Source organism: Ranitomeya variabilis, chromosome 1, assembly GCF_051348905.1.
Source record: "Ranitomeya variabilis isolate aRanVar5 chromosome 1, aRanVar5.hap1, whole genome shotgun sequence".
NCBI lineage: Eukaryota > Metazoa > Chordata > Amphibia > Anura > Dendrobatidae > Ranitomeya > Ranitomeya variabilis.
The window spans coordinates 1,061,144,084-1,061,169,966 of NC_135232.1; the positions used below are offsets into that span (position 1 = coordinate 1,061,144,084).

The 25,883-nt window shown below is 44.6% G+C and overlaps 1 protein-coding gene across 2 annotated transcripts in view; it reads left to right on the top strand.

Annotated features, from left to right (window-relative positions):
* The first annotated feature begins 203 nt into the window (after positions 1 to 203).
* The window catches only part of BEND4 (BEN domain containing 4), a 209,763-nt gene continuing 184,083 nt past the window's right edge, over positions 204 to 25,883 (top strand). The window contains exons 1-2 of one of the 2 annotated variants that reach the window (XM_077279839.1): positions 204 to 310; positions 422 to 927. In XM_077279839.1, coding sequence (XP_077135954.1) covers positions 282 to 310; positions 422 to 927 — 535 coding nt within the window. In that variant the 5' untranslated portion in view covers positions 204 to 281. The remainder of the gene's footprint in view (positions 311 to 421; positions 928 to 25,883) is intronic. The other variant, XM_077279838.1, reaches the window with a different exon arrangement.

Sequence of the window (25,883 nt, forward strand, 5' to 3'; positions counted from 1 at the left end):
CAAATCAGAGCTATCCACACACAGATACGTGGTGGTAAAACCTAAAGTAGCATAGGAGTGATCCATAGATCTGTGTCTAGGAATAGTCCCATGTACCACAGACAGAACCGCTCTTCCCCAGTCAGTACGGTCCTTCTCCTTACAGCTGTCCCTTTAAATCCTTAACCCTTTCCGCCTGCCCAGTGCTGTGTGAGTCCTGGTAGCAGCAGCACCTCCTGAGCTGACAGGACACTGTGCAGGGCCGGGGGGCAGGATGGGGGGTCTCAGCCCCGAGGACCACAATGCCTCTCCATCCTCCCAGCACCTGGCTGTGAGCATCCAGCAGAGCTCAGGCAGCAGCAGGACCCGCCCCTTCCCCCCATCATCATCATTAGCAAATATTACCCTAAACACTTGCTCTTTACCTCCCTTCTCCCTGCAGGCATTGGCGAGGCCGCCTGTCAATCACACGGCACCCTGCACGGCTCAGCGGCAGCAGCTCAGCAGCCACAAGGAGCCGAGCCCGGGGAAGGAAGGCAGAGATGGAGGAGGAGATGCAGCCAGCAGAGGAGGGGCCCTGCATCCCCAAAATCTACAAGCAGAGGAGCCCCTACAGCGTCCTCAAGACCTTCTCCAACAAGAGGTCCCTGGCCAGGAGGTACGAGAGACCCACCATGGTGGAGATCCCACATCTGGGGGCAGCTGGCGGGCACTACTTCCAGCAGCAGCAGCAGCACCCCGCAGCCTCCATCAGTGAGCAGCAGCAGCATTACCAGCAGGCGCACAGCTCCTACCAGAACGGGCCCAGCAGAGCCGCCACCTCCTCCTCCTCCTCCTCCTCCTCCTCCCAGTGGCAGCACAGGGGAGGCGCCCCCACCGGGCATCTGGGCTCCGCCAACAGGCTCTGTCCGCAGCCCGCCAGTCAGGGCAACCCTGAGCTCAGCGCAGGTAGGTACCGCCCATGGGGTGCCCGGCTTGGGAGAATGCTTTGGGAAGTTGGGGGGCACTTTTGGAGGGGAGAATGACAAGATTTTTTTCTTTTGAGATGATGTCCGTATAGTGTGGAACAACCTGAGAAGTTTGGGGTGGATGAAACAATTAGGGTTGCACTTTTATATACTGGTTTGGGGATGAATTTCTTGTTATTTCAGGTGTAATATTCTTGTCCTTTTGACACTTAGGTTGGTGCTCTTCATCTGGAGGGCTGGTTGGGTGCACCCCGTGCCGAGGGTAGGGATGTACAGCTGGGGTGCACCTCTTGTTCTCGGTCAGTTCAGTGCACTTTATTGGGAGGGACATCTCGGGTGCACTTTTTGTCCATCGGTAATTTGGTGCACCTAAAGACATTTGGGTACACATCTTCTGCCCTCAGTATGGACAGATAGTTAGGGTGCACATCTTCTGCCCTCAGTTTGATGAGATAGTTGGGGTGCACATACTCCTGGTACTCAGTATGGACAGATAGAAAACACAATGAAGCAATCATCAGATCACTGGGTGGAGAAATACCTGGAATTGAGGGTGCAGTGCACGGAGGCTTCAGGCTCCTTTCTTGGGCAAGTGAACCATGAAAAAAAGTAGAAAATCCATCAACCACAAAATTCATTAAACATCACATTTACTGTATTTGTAGTTTAAAACATGAAAAAGTAAAGTTTAAAAAATACTTGTTTTAGTATTGGCAGATAGTTGAGTGCACATCTTCCTGGTGCTCAGCATGAGCACACAGTTGGGGTGCACTTCTCCTGTCCTCAGTATGGGGAGACAGTTGGAGTGCACATCTTATGTCCTCAGTATGGGCAGACAGTTGGCGCGCACATCTTCCTGGCCCTCGATATGGGCAGATAGGTGGGTGCATGTATTTCTGGTGTTGACTTTATATTGTATGGCTCATTTGGAGGGACAGTTGTGACCTTGTTTCTCTTACTCACATTGTAGGCCTCGTGTGGAAGGAGTTTTGGGGTTTCCTTCTTCCTGTAGCTCAGATTGTAGTTTCTCAGGGAAAATTACATTCTGTCTAGGATTAAATTGTGCTCCCTGTTCTTCTGGTCTTCCTCCCTTGTCCCATACCTGGATGATGTGCCATGCTGTAGTCTCCTACCTTTCCTCTATGAGTAGATCAGGTGTACTTTGGATTAAAAGTTAACTTTCCTGCAGTTTTATCACTTCTCAGTGCTGCATCGCTCCGATAACTGCTAAGTCCTCTGTAAGAAGGAGGTACCTGATACCTGATCCACCTATGTAGATAACACAGAAGGAGGAATTACATCTCATGGAAGACTCTGATGACCTTGAGTTTACCACATTCTGTGGCATTGTAACCCCAAGCTCTAGAAATAAAATCCAGGGTAGAATAAAGAAGTTACGGGGATCTCGAGTCTGATAAAGGTTTCATGTCTGTAGATTATAAACCTCACGGTCAGAAAGTCCAGGGGAACGTCTGCACTACTGCCCTAGACATGTCACTACTTCATCTCCCATGTCTCTCCACCCGTACGCGGAGATGATGTCACTTTCCGTAAACTGCAGATATAATGTACACAGTATAATATACTCCACACAGATAGATCCGACGTTGAAAAAAAAAATATACAGCCGTGACACAACAAATCATTGCACCGTGTTGCCTGCTATTGTCACACTGCGAGGATGTCTGCTTTAACCCTTGAATTGCTTGGCACCCTCAAACCCCTTTGGAATTGAATCCTATTTGCATTTGAAACAAGTGGTTATTTTGGGGTCAAGTCGGGTTCCTTTCACGTATGAATATGATATTGTGCCGAGTTCATGCCCCTCATTTAATGATTATCTTCCATCATCTACACATATACTGGAGCGCAGGTAATTGACCAATGGCTGCAGTGCTGAAGAATGGCGTCCCCGGATCTAATTAAAAGTCACAGCAGTAACAGAAGTGTATTTCTGTCTTCACCATTCATTCCCTGGATTAGATTTAGCTTTTTATGCAAAAAAGGACGGCGAACAATTCAATCATCCACGTCGCCTCCTGACGGGGGCTGATGTACGACCTGGCAGAACTACTGACAAGATCCTTGAGGCTGAGATGCAGAGGTGCTTCCATTTCTATCAGATCCTGTATCCTGAGTGGTCAGACCACGGGTGGTGGACAGCAGAGGACATCTCAGCCAGGTTGTGTGATGTGCCCACCGTCACTCAGGACTGTGCAGAATACTAACTCCATTGTAGATGTCGACAACTTTTACAGAATTAGCCTTCATTTTTTTCCATTGTCGATTTTCCATTGCTGATGTAAAGGGAGCCGCATGAGTCACTTTTCCAGCCAGAAGAAAACTGGTCTATGGTTAGGGTCCTGCAGACCAAGGGGTCATTCCTATGTCACAACTGGGAGCGATTTCTGGTTCGTGTGGATAAAAATACATTCCTAGAAGCTCCTTGTAGGGGACATAGCCCTAATAAAAAAAATCATACCTTTAGTGTCAAAATCTTTGCTTGTTAGTAATCGTTCTTCATCACAAACATGAATGAGATGCTTGGTTCACCACGAGTGTGGCCGAGCAGTCCGGTGCACCTTCCCATCTTCAAGCTTTCCTTCTGACTTCTCTGAAGCCAGAGCTGTCAATCAAAGAGTCGGGATGGAGATAGATGGAATATAAGTAGGTGGGAAGGTGCTCTGCACTGTCTGACCACATCGAGGGTGCACCGAGCGCCTCGTGCTTGAATAAAGAGCCATCTCTGACTATTTCAGCAAAATATTTGGACTTTCTTGTTAAACCATCAACCTAGGCCTATATATACAAGGGAGGAAATAAGTATTTGATACACTGCCGATTTTGCAAGTCTTCCCATCTACAAAGAATGTAGAGGTCTGTAATTTTTATCGTAGGTACACTTGAGATGCAGAATCTAAAAATAAAATCCAGAAAATCACATTGTGTGATTTATAAATAATATAATTGCATTCTATTGCATGAATAAGTATTTGTTCTCCTACCAACCAGCAAGAACTCTGGCTCTCACAGACCTGTTAGTTTTTCTTTAAGAAGTCTCCTAATCTGCTCTCATTACCTGTAGTAATTGTACCTGTTTGAACTTGTTACCTGCATAAAAGACCTCTGTCCACACACTCAATCACACTCCAGCCTCTCCACCATGGCCAAGACCAAAGAGCTAAGGATACCAGGGACAAAATTGTAGACCTGCACAAGGCTGGGATGGGCTACAGGACAATAGACAAGCAGCTTGGTGAGAAGGCAACAACTGTTGGAGCAATTATTAGAAAATGGAAGAAACACAAGATGACTTTCAGTGTTCCTTGGTCTGGGGCTCAATTCAAGATGTCACCTTGTGGGGTAAGGATGATTCTGAGAAAGTTCAGGAATCAGCCAAGAACTACACAGGAAGACCTGGTCAATGACCTAAAGAGAGCTGGTACCACAGTCTCAAACATTACCATTTGTAACACACTACGCTGTCATGGATTAAAATCCTGCAGGGCACGCAAGATCCCCAGCAAAGGGGACGGGACAACTGCACCGTATTGAAGGGAGGATGGATGGGGGTCATGTATCACAAGATTTTGGCCAACAACCTCTTTCCCTCAGTAAGAGCATTGAAGATGGGTCGTGGTTGGGTCTTCCAGCATGACAATGATCAGAAAAACACAGCCAGGGCAACTAAGGAGTGGCCCCGTAAGAATCATTTCAACGTCCTGCAGTGGCCTAGACAGTCTCCAGACCTGAACCCAATAGAAAATCTTTAGAGGGAGCTGAAACTCAATGTTGCCCAGCGACAGCCCCGAAACCTGAAAGATCTGGAGAAGATCTGTATGGAGGAGTGGGCCAAAATCCAAGCTGCACTGTGTGCAAACTTGGTCAAAAACTACAGGAAACATCTGACCTCTGTAATTGCAAACAAAGGTTTCTATATCAAGTTCTGTTTTTCTATTGTATCAATTACTTATTTCATGCAATAAAATGTATATTAAATATGTAAAAATCATACAATGTGATTTTCTGCCTTTTCTACAGGTGAAGTGTACCTACGACACAAATTACAGACCTCTCCATTCTTTGTAGGTGGGAAAACGTGCAAAATCGTCCGTGTATCAAATACGTTTGTTCCCCACTGTATGCAAACAATCAGTGAGCTTAGTAACGCTGACTGGCTCGTGCCATCAACTCGGGCAGAGCCGCTGAGTACTGTCACTATCCGAGATCAGCGGCTCTGCCCGTCAGCGTTACTAAGCTCACTGATTGTTTGCAGTGCTGCGGATAATAAAAGAAAACTCAGCTCCACGCCCCGGGGTTTTCCCAGCAGATCCTGAATTAAGGCAAGCACACAAAACACCTGGCTGCAGGGTTTGTTTTTTTTTAAAACCCTGAGCTTTACTCGCCCTCCCCGGGTCCAGTGCTGAGTCTTCAGTTATTGTCTGCAGCACTGCAGACAATCAGTGAGCTTAGTAATGCTGATTGGCTCATACCATCTACTTGGGCAGAGCCGCTGAGTTCAGTTAGTGACTGCAGTACTGTCGACATAATGTTAGCGCTACAGAGAGCAACAGACACCGGGAAAAGCATCAGAGACTCAGTACTGGACTGAGAGAGGGTAAAAAAAGAACCTGTTATTTTTTTCTAGACAGGACAGGGAGTTTCTGTCAAAGGAAAAACACTTTATCCTCATTCGCATGTCCGTGTTGAAACATGGATGTGAAAAATTGGCACCGTTGTCATCAGTGTTTTGGATCAGTGTGTAATCAGTGTTTTAGGTCAGTGTGTCATCAGTGTGGATCAGTGTGCCATCAGTGTGTCTCTCTTCAGTATTTTAGATCATTGTGTCATCAGTGTTTTAGATCAGTGCGTCATCGGTGGTTTAGATCAGTGTGTCATCAGTGATTTGTCATCAGTCTTTTAGGCCGGTTTCACACGTCCTGATATTTCGGGTACCGGAGAAACCGGTACCAGAGATATAAGTGTCCTTGTGTGAATGAAAAACCTGATGTGGGGTGGCCCCCCTATGTTTTTAAACTAACCCGGCAAAACTCACAAAACACCTCTCCATTACTAAGCCGGCTTAATGTCACCTTACAATAGGAAGGTGACATTAACCCCTCATTAACCCACTTGCCACTGCTACAGGGCAAGTGGGAAGAACCGGGCAAAGCTCCAGAATTAGCTCATCTAATAGATGCGCCTTTTCTGGGCAGCTGCAGGCTGCTGTTTTTAGGCTGGGGGGGGCCCATATCCTTGGCCCCTTACCAGCCTGAGAATAGCAGCCCACACCTGTGAGTTTTGCCGGGTTGGTTGTAAAATATAGGGGGGCCCCACTTGGGGTTTTTCATTCATTCATTGTCCCCTGCACTACTGGCGAGCAGGGGAGAATGACAGCCACGTTCAGCACCACATGCAGGGGAACAGTGCTTAAAATAGCGCTGCTTCCCCGGTGGCCGTCTGTGCACACAGAGGACACTGTGCACTGTTCTCCGTGTGCAAGTGTGTGGCACGTTTTGTGGCCCGTGTGTCCGGGTGAAAACGGACATGTCTGCGTGTTTTGCACACGAACACATGGTCCGTGAAAACACGCTGACACTTTGTGTGTCAGTGTCTCCAATACGTGAGAAAACTGTCACCACACGTACCAGAGACACTGATGTATGAAAGCAGCCTTAGATCAGTGTATCATCTGTGAGTCTCCAGTGTGTCCGCTTTCACCATCAATGTCATCAGTGTTTTTCACGGATGAAAAAATAAATAAATGACAAGACTTCTCCTATCTTTTCCATGTTAGATATGTACAGCCACAGATGGCTCACTGATGTCGTCCGTGTGCTGTATGTGTTTTTCACGGACCCATAAACTTGCTTTGTTTTTCATCCATGATACTGGAAAAAAACGGACAAGTCTTGGTGAGTTTTTCACGGACACACGTTCCATGTAGAAACACTTACATGTGAATAGCACCATAGATTACTGTCTATTAGGAACGTGTTGTGTCCATGAAAAAATAGGTTCAAACCCGTACGTGCAACACAGATGTGTGAGCGAGGCCTGAAGAGTGTGCGCTTCTTAATGAATTTGGCGCGTTCTTCAGCTGCCATATTTCCGCTATAGTTTACTTCACCTTTGTAGTGTAGGTTATAGCACATACAGTCTGTGGGATTGCATGTCGCCTTTCCCACTCCTTCAAAAAGTTGTACAAATGAGAGAAGTGTCATTTTTGCAAAATTGCACTTGCACAAAAATTTTAAATTTCTTTATGCCGACTTTTCTACACATAGGCAGAGTTACCATTGGTTCCTGGAGCAGACGGTGTGCAATCATGGCTGGAGGGTGGGATCTTACTTTCTGGAAGTCTATAGAGACTAATGTCTGTTGAGCATAACATGCGAGGAAAGTGAGAAAAGCTGGTCCATACTGATAGGTGGGCTTAGATAAGCGTTTACACCCTGAAGACACTGGCACTCATCCTGTGTAGCTGGACTCGAGCGTTCAGAAAGGAATCAATTCTCAGGTGGATTTGCAAAGTAAGCGCACCGGCATCATCAGGGCTGGGTGATCCGTTTTATGATGTACACAGATTATGTTATAGATCTGGTGGCAGATCCTGTTTAGATATTGTCTGTGAGTGTATAAAGGCACATACACTGTGTATATAAAAGTATTGAATTCAGGTGTTTTATTCAGTCCCATACAGGTGTATAACATCCAGCCCATCACCCCCTATGTAAAACATCAGACACTCACCCCTGGTGTATAACATCCAGCCCCTCACCCCCGATGTAAAACATTAGACCCCTCACCCATGGTGTAAAACATCCGGCCCCTCACCTTCGGTGTAAAACATCCGGCCCCTCACCTTCGGTGTAAAACATCCGGCCCCTCACCCACGGTGTAAAACATCCGGCCCCTCACCTTCGGTGTAAAATATGTGGCCCCTCACCTCCGGTGTAAAACATCCGGCCCCTCACCCCCGGTGTAAAACATCCGGCCCCTCACCCACGGTGTAAAACATCCGGCCCCTCACCTCCGGTGTAAAACATCTGGCCCCTCACCTCCAGTGTAAAACATTCGGCCCCTCACCCCCGGTGTAAAACATCAGACCCCTCACCACTGCTGTAAAACATGCGACCCCTCACCCATGGTGTATAACATCCGACCCTCACTCCGGTGTATAACATCAGGCACCTCACCCCTCGGTGTATAACATCCAACCCTCACTCCGGTGTATAACATCAGGCACCTCACCCCTCGGTGTATAACATCTGGACCCCTCACTCCTGATGTATAACATCCGGCCACTCACCCCTCGGTGTATAACATCCGGCCCCTCACCCATGGTGTATAACATCCGACCCTCACTCCGGTGTATAACATCAGGCACCTCACCCCTCGGTGTATAACATCCGACCCTCACTCCGGTGTATAACATCAGGCACCTCACCCCTCGGTGTATAACATCCGACCCTCACTCCGGTGTATAACATCAGGCACCTCACCCCTCAGTGTATAACATCTGGACCCCTCACTCCTGATGTATAACATCCGGCCACTCACCCCTCGGTGTATAACATCCGGCCCCTCACCCATGGTGTATAACATCCGACCCTCACTCCGGTGTATAACATCAGGCACCTCACCCCTCGGTGTATAACATCCGACCCTCACTCCGGTGTATAACATCAGGCACCTCACCCCTCGGTGTATAACATCCGACCCTCACTCCGGTGTATAACATCAGGCACCTCACCCCTCAGTGTATAACATCTGGACCCCTCACTCCTGATGTATAACATCCGGCCACTCACCCCTCGGTGTATAACATCCGGCCCCTCACCCATGGTGTATAACATCCGACCCTCACTCCGGTGTATAAGATAAGGCACCTCACCCCTCAGTGTATAACATCCGACCCTCACTCCGGTGTATAACATCAGGCACCTCACCCCTCGGTGTATAACATCTGGACCCCTCACTCCTGATGTATAACATCCGGCCACTCACCCCTCGGTGTATAACATCCAGCTCCTCACCCATGGTGTATAACATCCGACCACTCATTCCTGATGTATAGCATCCGGCACCTCACCCCCGGTGTGACATACGACCCCTCACCCCCGGTGTGTAACATTCGGCCCCTGACCATGCCATCTGCTTTTGCTAACATATGACAGAATCTCTCATTTTAATAGGACCTCACCGGTGTAACAAGTCAGTTCATGTCATTTCATCCCTCCTAAATATTCCACCATCACCGGTAAGAGGTTTTATTGTAAGGGGGAAAGAACTGTAGCAATTCGGTCATGAATTGAATACCACGTAATGTTACAGAGCAGAGTCGTTAGGTGCTGAGGTGCATATTACACGAAAGTCACCAACGCTCTGCTGACTCCATAACTGCAGTTTCTAATCCTTCTCTAGCATTACCATCTGCATAAAAACTGTGAACCCGTAGCATCATGGTATACGTTTGCATGGCTAAGAATCTGCACGCAGCCTTACAACACTAAGCACAATGCGAAATGTCGGATAGAGTGGTATAAAGCCACCACTGGACTCTGGAGCAATAGAAATGTATTCTGGGAAGGGACAGATCACAATTCTCTATGTTGTAGTCTGATGGATGAATCTGAATTTGGCTGGGAGAACATTCCCTACCTGACTGCACTGCGCCTATGTAGTGTGATGGAAGAGGGATAATGTGGTGAGGCTGTATTTCAGGCCTTGGTCAATGTCAATTAGTTCCAGTGAATGGAATCTTAATATTTCTGCATATCAAGACATTGTATACTCCCAACATTTCATGGGAACCGTTTGGAGAAGGCCCCTTTCTGATCCAACATGACTGACTCAGTGCACAAAGCAAGGGTCATAAAGGCATGAATGGAGAGTTTGGTGTGGAAGAACCTGACCGGCCACACGAAGTCCTGACATCAAACCAATCCAACACCCTTGGATGAACTGGAATGAAGATTGTGAGCCTTGTCCTGTCATCCATCATTAGTGTCTGACCTCATATATCCTCTTCTGGATAAATGGGCAAAGATTACCTAAGACCCCTTCAAAATCTTGTGGAAACCGTCCCTGAAGAGTGGAAGCTATTATAGATGTAAAGTAGGGACCAAGTCCACATTAATGACAATGATTTAGAATAGGATGTTATAAATTCTGTCCATAAAATGTGGAGGTGTTCCAATAATTTTTTTCACATAATGTACAAGTGCTTCTCACTAAATTAGAATATCATCAAAAAGGTAATTTATTTCTGTTCTTCAAAGCAAAAAGTGAATCTCATATATTATATAGAGTCATTACAAGCAGAGTGATCTATTTCAAGTGTTTATTTCTGTTAATGTTGATGATTATGGCTTACAGCCTTTGAAAACCCAAAAGTCGTTATCTCAGTAAATTAGAATACTTTAAAACACCAGCTTGAAAAATTATTTTAAAATCTGAAATGTTGGCCTACTGAAATGTATGTTCAGTAAATGCACTCATTACTTGGTCAGGGCTCCTTTTGTATAAATTACTGCATCAGTGCAGCGTGACATGGAGGCGATCAGCCTGTGGCACTGCTGAGATGTTATGGAAGCCCAGGTTGCTTTGATAGCAGCCTTCAGCTCGTCTGCATTGTTGGGTCTGGTGTCTCTCTTCTTCCTCTTGACAATACCCCATAGATTCTCTGTGGGGTTAAGGTCAGGCGAGTTTGCTCCCAATCAAGCACATTGATACTGTTGTTTTTAAACCAGGTATTGGTACTTTTGGCAGTGTGGACAGATGCCGAGTCCTGCTGGAGAATGACATTTCCATCTCCAAAAAGCTTGTCCTCAGAGGAAAGCATGAAGTACTCTAAAATTTCCTGGTAGACAGCTGCGCTGACTTTGGTCTTGATAAATCACAGTGGACCTACACCAGCAGATGACATGGCTCCCCAAACCATCACTGATTGTGGAACCTTCACACTAGACCTCCAGCAGCTTGGATTGTGGCCTCTCCACTCTTCCTCCAGACTCTGGCACCTTGATTTCCAAATCAAATGCAAAATTTACTTTCATCTGAAAACAACACCTTGGGCCACTGAGCAACAGTCCAGTTCTTTTTATCCTTGGCCCAGGTAAGACGCTTCTGGCGTGGTCTATTGGTCATGAGTGGCTTTACACAAGGAATGCGACACTTGTAGCCCATGTCCTGATACATCTGTGTGTGGTGGCTCTTGAAGCAATGACTCCAGCAGCAGTCCACTCCCTGTGAGTCTCCCCCAAATTTTTGAATGGCCTTTTGTTAACAATCCTTTCAAGGCTGCGGTTATCCCGGTTGCTTGTGAACCTTTTTCCACCACACTTTTTCCTTCCACTCAACTTTCCATTAATATGCTTGGATACAGCACTCTGTGAACAGTCGCTTCTGTAGCAATGACCTTTTGTGGCTTACCCTCCTTATGGAGTGTGTCAATGACAGCCTCCTGGACATCTGTCAGGTCAGCAGTGTTCTCCATGATTGTGTAGTCTACTGAAACAGACTTAGGCACCTTTTTAAATGCTTAGGAAGCCTTTGCAGGTGTTTTTTGTTAATTCTAATTTACTGAGATGACTTTTGGGTTTTCATTGGCTGTAAGCCATAACCATCAACATTAACAGAAATAAACACTTGAAATAGATCACTCTGTTTGTAATGACTCTATATAATATATGAGTTTCACTTTTTGTATTGAAGACCTGATATAAATTCACTTTTTGATGATATTCTAATTTAGGGAGAAGCACCTGTATGTAAAAATGAAGCAAATGAGGAGGTAATTAGCTGGAAGATGCTACAGACCTTAGATGTAGGTTATTGATAACCATTTCTCATAATTCATCCATAGTTACTGAATAGAATAAATGAAAAAATCACCCACAACAATGTTTTTAGGTATAAATCAAAGTGTCAGCTTTAATGAAAGCTTCCAGATCCAACCGATTGCTTTGGTTTATGGCCAAAAATCCAGACTTATTTGTACTTTTGAATTTGGGGAAGATCTAGTGTTTCCTTCACGTCCCTTCTAATCATTGACAGTATGGCCAATTAACGGTTATTGGGTCTTTTTATTAAACGTGAGCAGAACATCATAAGCAGGGAAGTCTGGTAGAGTAGATAATTTACCTAGGGCGTAGCAGTGGTTGATACTTATAGGCACAGTTGTGACTGGCATTCCAGGGAGAGTCTAAGACTGGTGCTCTGGGGAAAATCAGTGGCTGGCAATTCAGTGGCATCTATCACTTTGGGCAGCACGGTGGCTCAGTGGTTAGCACTGTTGCTATGCGGCACTTGGGTCCTGGGTTCAAATCCCACCAACGACAACATTTACAAGTATGGATTTTCTCTAAGTTCCACCAGTTTTCTCCCACATTCCATAGACATACTGGTAGGGTATTTTGAGCCCCAATGGAAACAGTGATGAAAATTTCTGTAAAGTGCTGTGGAATTAATAGCGCTATATAAGTAAGCATAAATAATAATAATAAAATAACTTTGGGACCATGATGACTTCTGTGAAGCACATAGGTACGGTACATGATTTTGTCACTGGTCTGCTCTCAAAACATCCTGGCACATTAGTTGGTTATACCTTTTCCATTTTTAAAAAGAATAGTCACATCCCAATATACAAGTGAGGCTGTTATTGTCAGTCCATGATTTTTTTTGATAAGCCGTCTAAAAAAAATAAAAAATTGAGTTGGCAACCCTGATACAATGGCGTTCCTACTTTATACTGTACGTGTAGCGGGCCTCCCATTCAGATTGAATAGTCAGGACCGTGCACATTGGACCTATGAACTAACACTAGCGTGGCTATAATGTATGCAGCCCGCTGCCCTTGTATATTATATAGTATAATATCCGGGCGGTTCAGTAAATACTAGTACTATGTGAGGAGCGTATGTACAAAGCAGTACTGCAGCAGCTTTATATTCTTCCGCATGGCTATTATATCTCGTACCACCAGTCTCGTATACTTTACATGTCAGGTTAGCATTGTCTACATGTTGTAGAGACGCTCCTAGCCCCGATATAAAGGAAAATAAAACAAAATGATGACGGCAATTTTCAGATTTCAGAATAATCCCGACACATGTTAGCAGCGGCATCGCACATGAAGTGTTCATTGATATCGAGTCTGACGTACCGATAAAGTCATTATTTTAGCTTCTTTTATTCCATTGTTCTCCTGTGTCAGCTTATTGACTATTCCCCATTGTTTTGTATGCACATGCCGTAGTACATCAATGATCCCTGAGCCTCTTCAAGCTTCAAAGTAGTTGTATTATTCTCCATTGTGAGCGATAGTAGACAGTGCTCCTTCTTAGTTACTTGGCGAGAAGAAAGTTAGTAGAGATAAGATCACAATATACTGTAGGTCACAACATTGTGCAGATGTATAGTGTTATCGACACTGAAAATACTGTTGTGAACGGATTGGAAATGGTTTGAAAACACAGAATCGGAACATTCCGAAATGTGTTTAATGGGGTTTTTCACTTGGGATAGTACCAATCTGCCACAAAATGACTCCTGCTGGATTTTGTAGTAATCAGCTGTAAGCGTGAGTAAAGATTCAAGGAAGCGTTTCATTTTTTGGGCAACACTGCCACTGGTGGACATACCAATGGTTCAACCTGAGAAGTAGTGGGGCCACTACCATCTCCAAAACAAGTTGAATTATGCATTACGATTATCTATTGGACTGCAAAGGGCCCATATACTGTTCTTGCACAGGGGCCCTCTTCTGTCTGTGTCCACTACTGAGCGCCACTGTAGCCTGAATGAAGCAAAAGTATGTGCACACAATGGCCCCAAATCATTAAAGCTATTTTGCCAGAATTCTGGCGTAAATTGTTTTGAAAAGTTCCAAAATTTTGGTACAACTCAAAGTTGCGCAAAAATTTTTCAACTTTTTGGCATTTTCAACATGGTCAGGGGTATGATGCCATATCTCATATATTTCATGATGAGTTGTGACGGCAGAAAAGGCACCTGTGGTTCATCAAGGTTCATCATGCACCTCTTCATGGATCAGGAGAGCCGGACCCCTACATGCCTCCTCATGTCTATTGTCTTTCAGATGCCAGCGTGCACCCTGAGTTTTTCAAGCAGAAACGCTTCAGGAAGACGCTGGCGGTGATTTTCCTGAAGCGTCTTTTTCTACTTTTTTTTTACATTATATATACAACAGTGAACGGCTTCCAAGCAGAAGCCACTTGAATAATATTCAGGACTTTTCTTTTAGCCACTTCATGGCTTTTGAAGCCTGAGGCATTTAAAAAAAAAAAGCTCACGCAGATTGAGCATATGCACAGCAAGTCGTTTTGATATTGCAGTGCATTTGTTCATTCTTTTGATTGATACTCATCACTTTTACAGGCGGGCTCCTTAGCGCACGCTCGTGGGAAAGATGTTGTGTCCATATACCCTAGGACAGGTTCTCCAGAGTGAGAGAAGCTCCTAGTTACCACTTTTCACTCTGATAAAGACATGAGGATTATGAGCCAAGTACTTTCCCTTATTAACCTTGAATTCTTTACAGTCTGTCTCTCTGTCTCTATGATGATAAACATGTTTGTGCTTCGTGGTGTCCTATGGACAGGTCTTTCCTTGGTTTCTCTGGCTTAGAGCAGGAAGATAAGACTCTGCCTACAGTCCCACCCCAAAGCACAGGCATCTCATTAACTGAAAACTTCTAAGACTGATTACACAAGAACCACAAGACGGATTTCCTCACCCCAAGTACCATTTTTAATCAGTGTATCAGCGTCAACCTGACAGTGTCTGTAGTTTACTTAGCAAAATCCTGCTGACATGTATGCTTTAAGGGAGGAAAGGAGAAAACCACATTATTATTTCACTGCGTGCCAATTTGTTCCGGTCATCAGGGCACGGTGCAGCATGGATCAATCACAGCTGTTCTTCAATCATACTGTCACAAGTGTGTCACGTCCTCCTGGGAGATCTGGGGTTAGAAGATCACTGTGTATTGTGAATTGCAGATCTTACATTTAGCCTGTATGTTTGTGTCCCATATTAAATGGATTTGGTTACCTTTGGTGCTGAAAAGATTAACAAAACTTTCTACCCTGGTCAGAAACATGTAGCTCCATTTTAGCTGCTTCTGATCTGGTCATTACCTCTCCCTAAAAGCCTGGCCAGACCTTCTCTTTCTTGCCAGTGAAAGCTTTGCTTCCTAGCTCCTTGGAGATATCCATTTGCTTAAACAGTTTGATAGTTTTCTATTACTGTCTTAAAGGCAACTTGTCAGTAACATTACCCTGTGGAAGCAGAGATAGTGCAGGATAGTACAGTGTAAAACATTATGGAAGATAACTATTATGGCACCATCTGCTTTACTGTTGGGCTATAATTCTGCCTCCATTGATATGTTAATTAGGCTTGTGAGTGCACTGGGGCGTGTCGGTGTAACTCCAGCATATAGTTCCTCTGTACTTCTTCCTGGCACCACCCACTGCTCCTTGATTGACAGCGCAGTCAGAGGCTCTTCTGCTTAAGACACATTTAGGTTTCTGAATGTTTTACACTGCCTGGTGCAGGGTTTGTGTTACTGAGAGGCTCCGTATAAGAATTGGCCTTGCGGAGGTGCAAATAGTAGATAAAGAATTAGTTCCATTATTTACTACTATGTCATTTCTATTAACCTGAAGTGGAAACATATACTTTTTTTTAGTAACATTTTGTTGCCTTTCATTCCTTTTCTCACATAATCTTTATAACATCCTGACATATGGATCGCGTTGAAACATAGTAACAGTGTGTGATGCTGCAAACCCCATGTTTCACACATCAGCTCCATACACGCCAAATAAACACATACAACATTCACCAGTAAGAGAACAGGGACAGGACTGACCTTCAAAATCCAAATAAGGGTGCCGCCAGACGGCCATATAACATGGGCGACAAGCGGATTGCAATGCTCGAACTGGCCGGCGGGAGAGCTGCATAGAAATACATGCTGTCACGCTTGGGTCAGAAGAGCTGTCGGCCAGTCCGAGCATTGCAGTGCTATCATCTTCCGTGTTATGTGGCCATCTAACTGCGCCCTAAGAAGGAGAATAGTAGGGTTTTTTTTTGTTATCTAATTGGACTCTGCAGATATAGGTCCCCTCACTTGTATCCAGTGTTCAGTTGTTGTTTCCATTTGGCCGTTAAAGGGATCCTGTCATGTCCCCAAATACTGTTAACCTGCAGATACAGGGATAATCTGGAGGCTTCATTAACCGCTCAGTACAAAGTTAGCGACATCGGGCTTTGCACTGATACCCTGCATACGGCCATCAGTCCATTCGTTTGGGGGTTGTTACGGTCGCTGCTCGCTGTACTGAGCACTGACGGAAGCCACACCAGCATGCCAGATGGAAACTGATGGAGGAACTGATCCTATTGATTGCACCATGATCCGCCCTTCACCTGTCCAGCTCATTAGTTGTAGCTCCAAACAGAAGCTGGTGTGGGGGCCAGATCACATTTGATGCATTATTGATCCAACCCTGGAATAGTTCTTGGGAGGAAACTAGGTAAAATCCTGATGACAATTTTGCTCCAGTTCTTGCATCATTCGTGCTTAGTTGAGTTTCACCAGGCTCAAAAGCTCAGCTTCAAGGGAACCTGTCACCCCCAAAATCAAAGGTGAGCTAAGCCCACCAGCATCAGGGGCTTATCTACAGCATTCTGTAATGCTGTAGATAAGCCCCCGATGTATCCTAAAAGATGAGAAAAAGAGGTTAGATTATACTCATCCGGTGGGCGTTGCGGTCCGGTCCAGGGCCTCCCATCTTCTTACGATGACGTCCTCTTCACGCTGCTTTTCCGGCGCAGGCGTACTTTGTCTGCCCTGTTGAGGGCAGAGCAAAGTACTGCAGTGCGCAGGCTCTGGGCCTCTCTGACCTTTCCCGGCGCCTGCGCACTGCAGTACTTTGCTCTTCCCTCAACAGGGCAGACAAAGTACGCCTGCACCGGAGCCGCAGCGTGAAGACAAGAAGAGGGCGTCATCGTAAGAAGATGGGAGGCCCCGGACCGCGATGCCCATCGGACCACAACCGGACCGGGACCGCCCCTGGGTGAGTATAATCTAACTTCTTTTTCTCCTCTTTCAAGTAACATTACATTATAATGTATTATATTATATATTATCAGGTAACATTACAGAATGCTGTAGATAAGCCTCTGATGCTGGTGGGCTTAGCTCACCTTCGATTGTGTGGTAACAGGTTCCCTTTAATGCAACTGATATATGTGCGTCCAGTCATAGTACGGCAACACAGGAAAGCTAAAAGGGCTTGTTTGAGATTTAATAAAAGATAAAACTGCCTTCTAAAAACAGTGTCTCATTCTCCTACTGTTTGCTGTATAGCCATATAGCTTCTTTATGTTACTGGGGATAAACTGCAAACATCTTGTGGACTGGGGAGGTGCTGTTTTTGGAAGAAAGCAATCACATTTTTCCTATCCTTGTCAGCCATTTTGGTGCTGTCTTTTTCCTCTTTTTCTTCCTGAAAAGATTGACTTTTAGGGTCATTGATAATGTAGTAGAGGAAAGTTTATGGCAGTGGGTACATGGGCATCTATTCTAACTCCATAACTAAGATGCGAGTGTGGGGCTCTCGAGACAGTATTTCTTTGTCTGTATTGAAGCGGTACTCACACCAAGAACTTCATCAGATATCTTAACTCGACTGCAGAGGCTCGTATGAAGATTCCAGAAGAAGTTCATTCTCAGGCTGAATTCTTGTATTATGCACAATAGTAACAGTAGCAGCTGCAGTAGGTAACAAGATCATTCTGAACCAAGACTGTTAGGCTAGTTTCACACATCCGTTTTTTGTTTTCAGGCTAAATTCGGCTAATTTGTAAAAAAAAAACTGATCCGGCGCAAATTGTGAAAAACTGATGCGCCGGATCCGTTTTTTAGCTGGATCCGGTGTTCTTTAATGCGCATGGAGAGAGAGAGACCCCAGAACAGAAAATCTGCATGATTAGTATGGAAAATGCTTTGAAAACCGGATCTGGGTGCCGGATTCATTGTTTCACATCTCCGTTTCATGTGTTTTTGGCCGATTCCATCAGTGTGCGTTTTTTTCAGCCGGACAAAAAAGTTGCAGTGGACGTTTTCTCCCTCCACCGGAAACGACTATTTGGACGGATCCGGAAAAAAACGGATGAAACGTCTGGCCATCATGCACAGTCCGGCGGTAATACAACTCTATCCGGCGTAAATAAAAAAAATCAGATCCGTTTTTCAAAAAAATGCCGGATTGTGCCTGAAACGAAAAGCTTGATGTGTGAAAGTAGTCTAAGGCCATGTTCACACTTTGCGGGTTTTACCGCGGATCCGCGGCGATTTTGATGCTGCGGGTCCGCAGCAGTTTCCATAGCGTTTACATTTACATGTAAACCCTATGGAAACCGCAAACCGCTGTGCACATGCTGCGGGAAAAAACGCGCAGAAACGCAGCGGTTTACAACCTGCAGCATGTCACTTCTTTGTGCAGAATCGCTGCGATTCTGCACACATAGAAATGCATTGATCCACTTACTTCCCGCATGGGGCTGTTCCCACGATGCGGGAAGTAAGCGGATCATGTGCGGTTGCTACCCGGGGTGGAGGAGAGGAGACTCTCCTCCAGGCCCTGGGAACCATATTTGTGGTAAAAAAAAAGAATTAAAATAAAAAATAATGCTATACTCACCTCTCAGCGCTGCACGCGGCCGTCCGGTCTCAGGTTTGCTGTGCGAGCAGGACCTGCGGTGACGTCGCGGTCACATGACCGTGATGACGCCGCGGTCACATGACCGTGATGTGACGAAGGTCCTTCTCGCACAGCATCTTTGGAGACGGACTGCCGCGTGCAGCGCCGAGGAGATCGGGACGTCAGAGGGGGTGAGTATAACCATTTTTTTTTTATTTTTAACATTACTATTGATGCTGCATATGCAGCATCAATAGTAAAACCAAAGCCCGCAGCGGAAACCGCAAGACAAAACGTGATAAATCTGCAGGGATAACCGCAGTTGTTTTGCCCTGCAGATTTATCAAATCCGCTGCGGGAGAACCCGCAGGGACCCGAACCTACGTGTGAACATAGCCTAAAGAGGATGAATGTCAGGTGGTGATGGCTGACAAATACTAGCTGAGGAGGAAGAAGGGAGTGGTCACTTATATCAGAGCTGGACTACAGGAAGGGAGACAGGACAAAGTTCTAAAAGGCAAACCTGATTGCATTGCATTGGAACAAGAACAATACAAAGATCATACAATTACTGTATGATTTCCAAGTCGTGGGACATGACGGCATCGCCCATGAGTCACATGTATTAAGTGATTTTCCCGCTACCATTTGACACTTCTCACCAGTATACTGTCTATGGACATAGTGTTTGCACATGAGCATTACTTCTCCCAAAGGCCCATAGAAAGAAAATAGAAAGGTGATCACACATGTGCACTACCCTCCCAATCACATGATGAGCAAAAGACCCCTGCTCTCAAGATTGATGGGGATTAAGCAGTCAGAACTCTATTTACCCCTTACTCTAGATCAGAGGTGTCAAACTGCATTCCTCGAGGGCCGCAAACAGGTCATGTTTTCAGGATTTCCTTAGCATTCCACAAGGTGCTGGAATCATTCTGTGCAGGTGATTAAATTATCACCTGTGCAATACAAGGAAATCCTGAAAACATGACCTGTTTGCGGCCCTCGAGGAATGCAGTCTGACACCTCTGCTCTAGATGATACATGTTTTTTGGGATAAGGCCTACAAAGGAGTTATCCAGTATTAAAAAAACATTATAAATAAGAGAAAAACACTACTGAAGTTGTCCCCAAGTCAGCCACTGGCCTCCTCATCTGCCAAGAAGTATCAGGTGACTGCCACAGCCAGGGCCGGCCCGAGAGATTACGGCGCCCTAGGCGAAACTATTTTGTTGCTCCCCTACTACTTTTAACATACCTCCCAACTTTTGAAGATGGGAAAGAGGGGCAAATTTTAGGCCACGCCTCTGGCCACACCCATTCATAACTAGCCACACCCATATCCACGTCCCAACCACACCCATTTAGCACTGCTGATCACACTGTTTCATAAAGAATAATTATAAACAAAAAAATATGGCCACACAGTGCTCCATACTGTATAATGGCCACACATGATGCTCCATACTGTATAATGGCCACACATGATGCTCCATACTGTATAATGGCCACACATGATGCTCCATACTGTATAATGGCCACACATGATGCTCCATACTGTATAATGGCCACACAGTGCTCCATACTGTATAATGGCCACACATGATGCTCCATACTGTATAATGGCCACACATGATGCTTCATACTGTATAATGGTAACATATGATGCTCCATACTGTATAATGACCACACATGATGCTCCATACTGTATGTTGGCCGCACATGATACTTCGTACCGTATAATGGCCACACATAGCTACTCCTACACATGCGGCTACGCTCCGTACACACGCGCTCTGCTCCATACACCTCGTACACACGCGGCTCCGCTCCGTACACCTCGTACACATTTAGCTCCGCTCCATACACCTCATACACACACGACTCCGCTCCGTACACCTCATACACACACGGCTCCGCTCCATACACCTCATACACATTCAGCTCCTCTCCATACACCTTTTGCCTTTTGAAAAGATTTTTTATAATTTTTTCTATTTTTTCTCTGGCGCCCCCTTAGGGTCGGCGCCCTAGGCGGCCGCCTAGTTCGCCTATACGTTCGGGCCAGCCCTGGCCACAGCCAATCAGCTGCCCCTGAGGAGGAGTAAATCGGGGTACTTACAGCAGTTTTAGATGGTTTATTAGTTATAGACAACCCCTGTAATATGTAAGCACCTGGCCTGCACTAATCTAGGGATAAATTACTCATCCATCTCGTGTAATTTAACTACAGTGGATAAATGGGGAGCTGTGATCATTACTGATAAGGAACCCTGGCCAGTCTCAGGTCAGGCTGGGTTTTGGGTCCATGTTCCCACAGTGGCTAAGGTAGCACAAACCGTGAAGAATACATTTCTATTGTTTTTTTGTGTTGTGATCTCTAGCTATGACCTATGAGATTTGGGGCTGGTCATGTCTTTTTCCTCTTCAATGTCAATATTTTCTCCACATATTTCATCTTACATCTTTTTTTTTGTGAAGGGAGAGTGGCAAAGTCATAAATAACCCCCCATGGTACTTGTAATAAAACCTATTTAATTAATTAAAGGAGTTTTCCACTGCACCAATATTTACCGTATTTCCTGCTGATTGGCTGGGGTTCTTGATGTTGGACCGCCATTGATCTGATATTACAGTAATGACTTCTAAGGATAGGACATCAACGTTAGTGTAGTGGAAAACCCTATTAAACATATCTTTGGCTGTGCGTCACATTTACCTACTTCTAGATTCTTCACTTCACGTTCTCCAACACTACGGAGTGACAGCGCCAGTCTCTCAATCATCTGCCATTAAAATTTCTTTATTTTCCTTCCACTTGTCCGATTTTTGGCCAAGGACGTTAAAAAAAAAAAAGGAAATGGATAAAAGCGGAGAATGCGGTGATTTGTTTACCCATCTCTCATCTCCTCCGAGGACAGCTTGGAGTTAAACGCAGAAGAATTTTGATATGCGACCGAAATGTGGCATCGGGAAATGGGAAACTGCATCTTTAAGCAGAACACAATCAAAAATGAATTACAATAAATCCTATATAATTGCATAGGTCATTCTCTTTAATGAGATTTTATTAACCTGACTGTCAAGCTTTTGAGTCAGGCAGATATTTTATCTTCTTCAACTGATAAAAGTGTCAGCTATAAACCAGCGTATAAATATTCATAAATCTACACATCTGTGGCAGCCTATCAGCATCATTCTTTTGGACATTAAAAGCATTCTAATTACTTTCTGTCTCGCGGAGCGGAGATGCCGCCTGCTATACTGTGTGTTTGGCAGTCATGATTGCTTTTGTTTGCCGTCACAAATAGCAGCAGTCTATTCCTTCTACTGATCTTTCACAAAATATTCCCGCTTTCTGATTGATATAGAGGGTGAAGGGATGGTGCTGCACACATTTGGGCACAGTAGAGCACGATCCATTATTTAGATGGATTAGAAGATGCCCTTATTAACTGTAATCAAAAAATCAACCGCAAAATCCTTCCTCCACCCTGATCCATATGATTGCAGGCACTGATATGGTGCATAAGTATATAGAATGAATGTTTGGGATTTAGGAATTTGATAAATAGAGAGAGTTATTTATATTTATAGCGCAATCATATTCCACAGCCCATTAAAAGACATAGATGGATAGAGAGTAGTGATGAGCGTGCTCGGAAGAGGTGTTATCTGAGCATGCTCATGTGCCGTTCCCGCGGCTGCATGTCTCATGGCTGTTGAACAGCCGCAGCTCATGTAGGGATTTTCTAACAAACAGGCAATCCCTGCATGTGTTACGGCTGTCGAACAGCCGCGAGACATGCAGCCGCAGGGACTCGAACATAGTATTCGAGCACGCCGTAGACACTCAGCACACGAGCATGACCAGCTAATACCTTATCGAAACTTGCTTGTTCATCCCGAGATAGACAGTTTTTATTTATTTTACTTTTATAGCGCCATCATATTCCACAGCCCTTTACAAGACATTATCATATATAGAGAGTGTGACAGGGTCACTGGCAATGTATGTGAGGGCAGATATGTATCACGAAGATTGCTTTCTCCCGTGATGTGAAACCTAGAAGTTTTTCTCCAGCAGGTTATGTGCTGAGAGGGGTTAATTGGCCATGACAGGGTTGGGTTTTTTGTGAGTGTCTGTAAGATATGGGCGGGACATCCACTCACTAATTCTCCTCCCCAAGGGTGTGGTTCGGGAAGTTAAATGACTGACCACTGAGTTTTTTATCTGTCTGTGTGTTTGGAGGCAGGGAAGTCTCCACTCTGGAGCTCCAGTGGGAGCTAAAGTTTATTGTATCCTGAACGGGCGAATCCCGCAGTCATATGGACTGTGCTATAAGTTATCTTTTGTGTTGCCGATATGCCATAAGGCCTTGTTTATTTTGTTAAATCTTGCACTGGTTTATGCCGTGTTTAAATAATCCAGTAGAAGAAAACGTTCCCGTGTCTACCTCTGAGAGCAGCTGAGTGAGCCAATCTCATAATAGATAGATATATGTGCAACCCATAATGAGGTCCTGGTTATGGGGGACTTTAACTATCCGGATATTAACCCCTTACTGACATCGGACGGTATAGTACGTCCGATGTCAGCTCCCCTGCATTGATGCAGGGCTCCACGGTGAGCCCGCATCAAAGCCGGGACATGTCAGCTGTTTTGAACAGCTGACATGTGCCCACAATAGCGGCGGGTGAAATCGCGATTCACCTGCCGCTATTAACTTGTTAAATGCCGCTGTCAAACGCAGACAGCGGCATTTAACTACCGCATCCGGCCGGGCGGCCGAATATGAGCGCATCGCCAACCCCCGTCACATGATCGGAGGTCGGCGATGCTTCTCCATTGTAACCATAGAGGTCCTTGAGACCTCTATGGTTACTGATCGCCGGTAGCTGTGAGCGCCACCCTGTGGTCGGCGCACACAGCACACCTGCATTTCTGCTACATAGCAGCGAACAGCAGATCGCTGCTATGTAGCAGAGGCAATCGGGTTGTGCCTGCTTCTAGCCTCCCATGGAGGCTATTGAAGCATGGCAAAAGTTAAAAAAAAAAAGTTTAAAAAAATGTGACAAAAATAAAAAATATATAAAAGTTTAAATCACCCCCCTTTCGCTCCAATCAAAATAAATCAATAAAAAAAATCAAATCTACACATATTTGGTATCGCCACATTCAGAATCGCCCGATCTATCAATAAAAAAAAGCATTAACCTGATCGCTAAACGGCGTAACGAGAAAAAACATCGAAACGCCAGAATTACGTTTTTTTGGTCGCCGCGACATTGCATTAAAATGCAATAACGGGCGATCAAAAGAACGTATCTGCACCGAATTGGAATCATTAAAAACGCCAGCTCGGCACGCAAAAAATAAGCCCTCAACCGACCCCAGATCATGAAAAATGGAGACGCTACGGGTATCTGAAAATGGCTCAAATTTTTTTTAATTTTTTTTTTTTGCAAAGTTTGGAATTTTTTTTCACCACTTAGGTAAAAAATAACCTAGTCATGTTAGGTGTCTATGAACTCGTAATGACCTAGAGAATCATAATAGCAGGTCAGTTTTAGCATTTAGTGAACCTAGCAAAAAAGCCAAGCAAAAAACAAGTGTGGGATTGCACTTTTTTTGCAATTTCACCGCACTTGGAATTTTTTTCCCATTTTCTAGTACACGACATGGTAAAACCAATGATGTCGTTCAAAAGTACAACTCGTCCCGCAAAAAATAAGCCCTCACATATCCAAATTGACGGAAAAATAAAAAAATTATGGCTCTGGGAAGGAGGGGAGTGAAAAACGAACACAGAAAAATGAAAAATCCCACGGTCATAAAGGGGTTAACTGGGAAACAGAAACCTGTGAAACCCATAAAGGTAACAGGTTTCTGCTAATAACCAAGAAAAATTATCTTTCGCAATTGGTGCAGAATCCAACCAGAGGAGCAGCACTTTTAGACCTAATACTATCTAATAGACCTGACAGAATAACAAATCTGCAGGTGGTCGGGCATCTAGGAAATAGCGACCACAATATTGTACAGTTTCACCTGTCTTTCACTAGGGGGACTTGTCAAGGAGTCACAAAAACACTGAACTTTAGGAAGGCAAAGTTTGACCAGCTTAGAGATGCCCTTAATCTGGTAGACTGGGACAATATCCTCAGAAATAAGAATACAGATAATAAATGGAAAATGTTTAAGAACATCCTAAATAGGCACTGTAAGCGGTTTATACCTTGTGGGAATAAAAGGACTAGAAATAGGAAAAACCCAATGTGGCTAAACAAAGAAGTAAGACAGGCAATTAACAGTAAAAAGAAAGCATTTGCACTACTAAAGCAGGATGGCACCATTGAAGCTCTAAAAAACTATAGAGAGAAAAATACTTTATCTAAAAAACTAATTAAAGCTGCCAAAAAGGAAACAGAGAAGCACATTGCTAAGGAGAGTAAAACTAATCCCAAACTGTTCTTCAACTATATCAATAGTAAAAGAATAAAAACTGAAAATGTAGGCCCCTTAAAAAATAGTGAGGAAAGAATGGTTGTAGATGACGAGGAAAAGGCTAACATATTAAACACCTTCTTCTCCACGGTATTCACAGTGGAAAATGAAATGCTAGGTGAAATCCCAAGAAACAATGAAAACCCTATATTAAGGGTCACCAATCTAACCCAAGAAGAGGTGCGAAACCGGCTAAATAAGATTAAAATAGATAAATCTCCGGGTCCGGATGGCATACACCCACGAGTACTAAGAGAACTAAGTAATGTAATAGATAAACCATTATTTCTTATTTTTAGGGACTGGCACATAGCAAATGTGGTGCCAATATTCAAAAAGGGCTCTAAAAGTGAACCTGGAAATTATAGGCCAGTAAGTCTAACCTCTACTGTTGGTAAAATATTTGAAGGGTTTCTGAAGGATGTTATTCTGGATTATCTCAATGAGAATAACTGTTTAACTCCATATCAGCATGGGTTTATGAGAAATCGCTCCTGTCAAACCAATCTAATCAGTTTTTATGAAGAGGTAAGCTATAGGCTGGACCACGGTGAGTCATTGGACGTGGTATATCTCGATTTTTCCAAAGCGTTTGATACCGTGCCGCACAGGAGGTTGGTACACAAAATGAGAATGCTTGGTCTGGGGGAAAATGTGTGTAAATGGGTTAGTAACTGGCTC